This window comes from Juglans regia, chromosome 16 (assembly GCF_001411555.2).
Source record: "Juglans regia cultivar Chandler chromosome 16, Walnut 2.0, whole genome shotgun sequence".
Taxonomy (NCBI): Eukaryota; Viridiplantae; Streptophyta; class Magnoliopsida; order Fagales; family Juglandaceae; genus Juglans; species Juglans regia.
Window position 1 is genome coordinate 9284810 of NC_049916.1, and position 8127 is coordinate 9292936.

General features: G+C 32.9%; 1 protein-coding gene across 1 annotated transcript; it reads right to left on the reverse strand.

The window, feature by feature from the left end:
* Positions 1–214: 214 nt before the first annotated feature.
* LOC109018914 (loganic acid O-methyltransferase-like) lies at positions 215–6417 on the reverse strand. Its single transcript, XM_019001106.2, has 3 exons — positions 6218–6417; positions 1248–1907; positions 215–733 (listed from the first exon to the last, which is right to left on the reverse strand). The coding sequence occupies exons 1-3, from the start codon at positions 6362–6364 to the stop codon at positions 389–391; spliced, it is 1152 nt and encodes a 383-aa protein (XP_018856651.1). The 5' UTR covers positions 6365–6417; the 3' UTR covers positions 215–388.
* Between the last annotated feature and the right edge of the window lie 1710 nt (positions 6418–8127).

Consider the following 8127-nt stretch of genomic DNA (forward strand, 5'->3'; position numbering starts at 1 on the left):
AATAAAATAAAATAAAATACATGAGCGGTCAAAGTGAGAGGGCAAGCTCATGCGGTATACTAGCATTTCTCTTTTATCAAAGGGAGTACTATTGTGCGGGGTTTCCACAATTTAGAATTGTACAAATTATTTTTCTTATAGAAAAAATAAATTCAAATTCCAACCAATCGGCCATAGGCATATATATATATATATATTATATAGGAAATTAATGGAGATATTATTTATTTTTATTCACGTTGCAAAACCTGGCCTCAGAAAGGAAACGAGCATATTAGCAACAAAAGTGCTTAACCATCGATCACAGGGTACAATATCAGCAAGAAATAAGTCACACAAATCATATATATATATATATATATATATATATATATATATAGTTCATGCATCATTTGCGCTTCAAGACGACAAAGAGTTGAACTTTTTCCTGCGATCTTGATTTCAAATCCTCAGAACAGTCGGAGAGTTTTTCAGTCATTTGCTGAAACATTTGATCAATAATCTCTGGTCTGCTAAAGTGTTCGGTGAAGATGCCCTCCATGGCAGCCCTAACATGCATCATCCATGCCCGAATGTCAATTGGGCCTGACCCCAACCATGTTGCTGGGTTCGTTAATTCCATCCTTTCTATGCTAAAATACCCATTTCGCTCAACCAGCCCTGTCATCTCCTCAGGAGAGGCAGCATAAAATGGTATGTTGAAAGAGTCCACTTCATCTTCATTAATAAGTCCCTGTGACCATTATTTGCCATGTTAATTTGTATTACCCCATGCAACACGCTGCATGCATCCCAGCACATGCATGATATTTGAAACAGTATGCACTCAGTCCCCAGGTAGATGAAGTCAAAATCGTGTTGCCTAATCATGATCAGTAATTCATTGGTCCTATCCCGATGCATTTAATCTTCAACAAATATATAATAAGCATGTGATTTCATTTTTTCCCTTCATTGTAATTACTTTATAGTAGATAGAAAATTAGTTAGAAAATGATTTCTTCCACCCATATAGTTTCGAGGCCAGGTTGAATGACTACTAGCATGCCAACTGGTGTACGTGTGTGTATTTGACGTGCATGATACATCAGATTATAAAATTACTTTTATTGTAAAACAAATTTAACATATCATATAAAGTCACGAATTTATTTTTGTGAAATCGTGAATTATTAATCAGCTAATTTTATAGAAATGCATGAAGGTTCAGAGAGAGAGAGAGAGTGATGGTAAGAACATTAAATTACCTCTATTGCCATATTCATCAGGATTGAAGAAATAAAATCAAACATTATACCAGTGGGGATCTCAGAGTAAGGCATTCCTGTAGGAATACCTGATAAGATCATTACCATCATCCCTCCAGGAACAAGTTCTTTTGCCCTAGCATTCAAAAAGTTCTCCACATCCATAGCAAATTGAGTTGAATAAGCATTCAACACTTCATGAGGGGCATTTGTATAATGAACTCTTCCCTTATTGCATATTGGAGAGTTCTTGTCACTCAACTCTTCAGGCAAAGCAGATAGCCATTGAAGTGCATAACAAGTATACACAAAATGGAGAGAGGATTCAGGAAATAACCGACCATGAAAAGAACCTGGCACACCTACTGCGAAGTATTGTCTTTCTGCTGGAAGAGCATTGAAGAGAGAATTGAAGTCGTTTGAGGCTTGGTCGTTAAAAAAGACTTGGAATTCTGGCAATGGAGAAGTAGGGCATAAGGATTTGTACTTGTGAACAATTGCTTCAATCAAGTCTTGCATTGCATTAAATGTATTTGGTCCCGTTGCACATCCCAAATCTGCTATACGAATTGTTTTCCAAGTAGACAAGAAGTTTAAGACATCAAGCTTCTCGGCAATTTCCTCATCAATTTTTCTCTTTTCAACATTTGCTGATAGTCTCTGTGCACAAATAATACAGATCGATGAATAATTTTAAGGGTTCATTTGAGAACACATTAACGGTCATCAGGTATTCTTAGATATTTTCAAATATTTCTTTTCCAAATATCACTCAAACACAAAACAGTTTTCAATTTCAAATCTTCAACGTAAATTTTCATCTAATCACTACATGATTATCATTCAAACTTTTCTAAACTTCCAAATTAGACACAAAAACCAATACTACTTTTTCAAAATTTAAAACAAAAATTATATTAAAAAGTTATGTTCAAATTTTTAACTTCATAATATTTTTATTCAATTTTTTTTCTCATTTCCTAAAACTCAATAAAATATTTTAACTCAAATTATTTCATTACTATTCACAGATATTCTTAATATTTAAACAGGTTCTAAATACATCTTTCCAACATTACTAATTACAAAACAAAACAAAAAATGTATTTCCTCAATGACTGAGTCGACTAAATTCTGTTGGTAAGTAGAACTACAAAATCAATTAAGAGTAATCTAATTAACGAGTTTACCAGCTGAATCCATAAGCTCAGTACTACAAGAAAACTGTTTATTTGTGGTCAACTATTTCTTGCAAAAATGAATATGTTTTTGTCTCAAATAGTCTGTCACTAATGTTTATTTTTCTTGTAATGAAAGGACAAGCCCTTGATCTCCTTTGAGGTGTTATGTGAATTAAGTGCTTGCCCATTGGAAAGAGATATAACTTACGATGTTTTAGTTGAAGCTAGTTAATTTATGTCACCTCTTGGAAAATGAAGTTTTTATGATAACTATAGTCTATATATGGCTTTGGTTGCATGCAGGATTGAGTTAATGACCATCAACATATATATATATATATATATATCTCTACTATTATATAAATGGCTATTAAACGGCCACTGGACGGAAATTCTTGTTTTAATGGCTATCAAATGAAAGTTCTCCCATTCTCTCGAAGCTTCTCCCCTTCCCACTCTCTCGCTCTCTCTGAATCCTTTGTATATTTTCCCTTTCAGACCTACTCTCTCTCACTCTCGGTAGTCGCTAGCGACGTCATGCGTCTTCTCCAGCCACCAACGTAGCCACCCACAGCAGCAGCGCCACCAGACACAGCCTCCCAAACCATCGAAGCCGTAAGATCCAGCCACAACGCCTTTCTCTCGCTCTCTCTCTCTTGACTTCTCATAAACCCCCACTCACTTTCTTGCTCGACGGAAACTCTGCTGGTCAAATTTGTGTTGGTGTTTTTGGCATCTCTTCTTTCGAATTTGATTGTGTTTGGGTTATTGTTATCAGTGGTCATGTGTTTGGATTTCTACAAGTTCTACTGGACCTACGTTTCGTGAATTTGGGTATGTCTATGCATTTTGTGAAACTTGTTCATGTATAAGGCTAGCTAGCTTAAGCTTGATTATTTGTTGTAATTCCTCTACGTACGTGAAGTACTGGCTTGTCTTCTATCTCAAAAGGAAACCATTTTTTCTTTTCAAGCATGTTTTGTAACCCAAGAAAGAAACATATCGCAGCTCCTATGTGCAAGATTTGATTTGTTTACCCAATTTAAGGCTTGCCATGCTTTGTCTATCCTCATATCTAAAATTTGTAACTCTTGTCTATATAAGAATGCATCTTAATGTTGAGAATAAAGGGGAGTGAGCACATGATCAAGAGATATACGCAGATCAGTAAGATAGTGATCAATTCATGAGTATGTATTTCTCTATAATGAGATTCTTCGGCTTGTTTGTATCAAGACTTTAGATTTGAATGATTTTGATTTGTTACCATTCTTTTGTATTCTATTTTTTTATTAGTAAATTTCTTCAAGATCGTCGTATCTGCAAGTTGATTATGTAGACTTTTCCTTAAGCCGAACTACTTAAATCTTATTATCTCGTGTTATTACTAAAATTTATTTATTGTAGGCCTCAAGTACTCGTGTGAGAGGATCAGCAGGATATAAAATATAGCATTGGCGCTTGGAAAACCAAGAAATATACTTTCCACTTTCGTAAGGTCTAAGCTTTGTCTTCAATTATTATTATTTTTTTATGGTCTCGAGTTTGAATATTAAAATCTCCTCGGGTTGTGAGGGTCATGTCTACTATAGGCAAAGAGTGACAGTATCAATTAACATCTCATACAGACAAGTAGGTGTAATGGAGCTACCCTAGCTAGCTAGCTAGCTAGGGAACTTATATATAATAAATGATTGTTTTATATTTTATAATTAATGTAGTACTATTCTCTTTATTTTTCTTGGCAAGAATAATATACAAAGTGAATGTAAACATCATTCTCTCTCTCTTGTTACGTCTCATAATTTTCTTTCTATTTTTTTATTAAATATATTTGTGTGGTACTTTTCTTGAAAGTCGGTTTGTCCATATATGCGTTTGTATCTATGTTGTGCATTTGAATATGTTTTAAAAAAAAAAAAATATATGAATATGAACTAATAAAAATATATTTTTTTCCTATGTACAATGAGAGAACAGCAAATTTATGGCCGGGATAGCATAAGCATTTTTTTCTTTATTTAAAAGGTTTATATATGTATCTGCCCTTACGATGGTTGAACTTTATATCATGTAGATAAGTTTCACCAGCAATTCATATCAAAATAATTATTGAAGAATTTTATGCATCAATCACTATTTACTTTCACACCTCATATTTATAATTTTTTTTTTCATAAAATCATATGAGGGTGTTTTGATCATATAATGTGAGGTGTGAAGCAGTAAATAGTGACTGATGCATATAATTTAATTTTCGTAATTATTTTGACACTTTTGATAAGCTAAGTAAAGATTAAAAAAAAGGGTTTGTAGATCATAATTAAGTAGATGATCACTCGGCCTTTAAGCTTATCAATATCCAAAATTTCTTTTCTGGTTTTTAATCTTTTCTTCAACAAAACTTATCATTAATTATAGGTTTCGTTTGGTTACTGAACTCAATTGAGTTCAATTGAATTCAACCTAATTTTAAGTTGAGTCTAACATTCAAACACTCAACTCTCAAATTATTAAACTCATCTCAGTTCAAAACCTTCTTACACATGATATCCACAACCTTTTTCAACTTAAAACATATTTATACGTGGGACTCACAACCTTTTTTAATTTTCCATAAAAAGTATTAAACTCATCTTAACATCTAAACATATTTTAAACTTAATTTAGATAAGTCATACATAATTCTCTTTATTACTCAACTCATTACTATTAATAAAAAATTCAACTCAACTGAGTTCAGTTTAACACCGAAACGCAACCTAAATTATATCTAATTTTTCTAATTCAAACCTCGATACAAGCAAATCAAAGACAGAAGAGTGCTCGGCCTTTGAGCTTTTGCAGGTGGCAAGAACAGTACTAGAGTAGATCATGGTAGATCCAAATATTTTAACGGGGAAAAAGAAAAAGTGAACCGTAAATAGGGTTATAAATAGGCATCAAGTTAAATAGGATTAGGGTGGACCTAGAGAGAGAGAGAGAGAGGAAGAGTGTACTCTTGAATATTGGACGAAACATTCATCATCAACTAGATGATCAGCTGGAGCTCGAGGGACGACCATATCATGGTGATTATATTAATCTTTCTATTCTTTATAAGCAACTACATATATATATAAATATATATTGTATTATTTATCAACAACATGAGTAGTTGCATCCACCTTTGTACAAAATGGAAAAGATAGTACTCCACTCTTGCAAGGTAGATTCTTGTCACTCTAATGGAAATTGCTATCATGTATGAATGGAATCTCCCACAAGACTTTAAGGTGTTTGGAAGTAATTGACCTCATCTTTAGACCTAATTTAATTATTTGCTTAATTAATTTGTATGTCTTGATCATGTACACCACAAAATAAAATAAGAACAAAATCTAAAAAACTATTTAAGAATAAAGTTGAAAATCTGAACCAGAAAAAGAAGAAGAAATAAGAATATAGTTTCAAATTTCTTGATCATCTGATTTCGAAACATGATGAGCTAGTCAATCTCTCAGCGTACGTACGTCCACATGATCATGATATTATACTCATAAATAAGATCATGAACATCATAAGCATGCATGCATACAAGATCAGACCCAGCACGTTTTGGACAATCATGCTGAGAAAAATTAACTAACTTCTTTTCAGAAATAAAAGAGTTTGAAACTATATCATGATTCGGGATGTAAATTCATATATGTACATATATGGTCACTTTTTTCTCAGGAAAAAAACAAAATATAACGTTTACTCCCCCTCGATCGATCGGGCACGCAGTTAGCTAGGGTTTGAACATACCTGATAGTAGGAATTCTTGGAGTAGCTGCAACTGTCATGACCACCATTTACAGGCAATGAATATTCCGACACCGTTTTGGTGACATCTAATCTGCTTTTCACCTTGAAGTCATGATCATGATCCCGCAATAATGGTTGATCTGCCATTTGAGTTTGTGGGTTAGTTGTTGATAGTGGTACTGTACGTATAATGTTAAGGTTTTGAGGGGGAGTGGCTTGCATTTTATACAACAAGAGAAGGCTGGGGCTAGCTGGTAGCTAGCTAGGGTAACAGCCATATAGTGGTACCACCATAAAAGACGCATGCATATCATGTAGAATATATTATCATGCATGCGTTTAAGTCATGGGTCCAGAGTTACGAACTAATTAAAAAATAAAAATTTTATTCTTTAAATTTGAATTCTATAATTCTTATAAATCACACAGACTAACTGTCGTATAGTCTAAATGTTTTCTATAATTTTAAGTGGATTTATATTATAATGAAATCACTTAATTAATAAAACGAATTTACTTAATTGGTTGCCATTCTTTGATAGAGACAAACAAAACTTAGTTGCTTTTGATGGTACAGCTTATTATAACGAGCTAGCTAGTCCTAGCTAGCTTTTGTAATATTTATGTAATGTTGCTTTTATGAATGGCTTTATAAAATGATGAGTCGTGGTCTAGAATTATGTAATGAGCTACTCCTAGTCTAGAGTTATTTTCTTTTAGAAAGAGAATCAAATTCGAGGATCATAATGAAAAAAATTGGAAAGTGAACTTAGTGAAGGATCAAAAAGATAAAAGGGTAAATCTCAGAGATCGACTATTTAAATACGTAATTCAGAATATATCACTTTCTAGATCATGTAGGAGAAACTTTTCTTATCTGTTCAAATTTTCTTTCAATTGTAAAAAAAAAAAAATATATAGAGAAATGATATTTGTAATTTTGAAGTGTGTAGTTCTCGCGCGTACTCTTTTAAAAAAAATGAATAAATCTGGAATCTACATGAAAAAATTACTTTTTTAATAGTGACCCTAACTTTTTTTTAAAGGAAATATGCAAGGGCTGCACATAGATTGCATATAAAATTATCCTATATGTATGTATTTATATATATATGATAACCTGAATTAATAGTGACCAATATAATTGCAATATAATATGCTAGGCTTTTGGTGGGGATAGAAGGAAAATAAGTCTAAAATCCACTTGTTAAATTGACAACAAATAGGCAAGGCTAGGCTACGTTTGGATGTTGAGCTGAGTAGATATAAGTTAAGTTCTTTATGAATAGTAGCGAATTGAGATGGTAGAGTGAGTTTTGTGGGGCCCAACTAAGATATTTTAGATGTATTTAGATGTTAACATGAATTTATATGTATTTATAAAAAGTTGAAAAAAGTTATGGGTCCTGCATGTAAAGAGGTCTTGAGTTAAAAAATATTGTGAGTCCCACGTGTAAATAAGTCTTAAGTTGAGTGATATTTAGTGATTTGAGAGTTATGTATTTGGATATTGGGTTAGACTTAAATTTGAACATAACTCAAATGAACTCAGCTGCTTCCATGTTCCAAACGCAGCCTAATAAGAGGGTAGGTGGATTTGGATTTAGAGATTTTGAAAATTTTAACCTTGTTTCACTTGCTGCATAGACTTTGAAGGCAAATATTTCCCTTGCAAAGATTTCCCTGATGCAATGCCTCATTCATATGGAGGGACTAATATGGAATATAGGCAATGGAGATTCGGTGAAAATTTGGCAAGACAAATGGATATCTCAACCTACTACATTCAGAATTCAAACCCCTGTGAGCAGATTGGATGGTGAAGCTAAAGTAAAAGAGTTGATTGATAGAGATACAAAACAGTGGAACAGACCTTTGTTGCAAGAGTTGTTCTCTAAATCTAAAGTTGA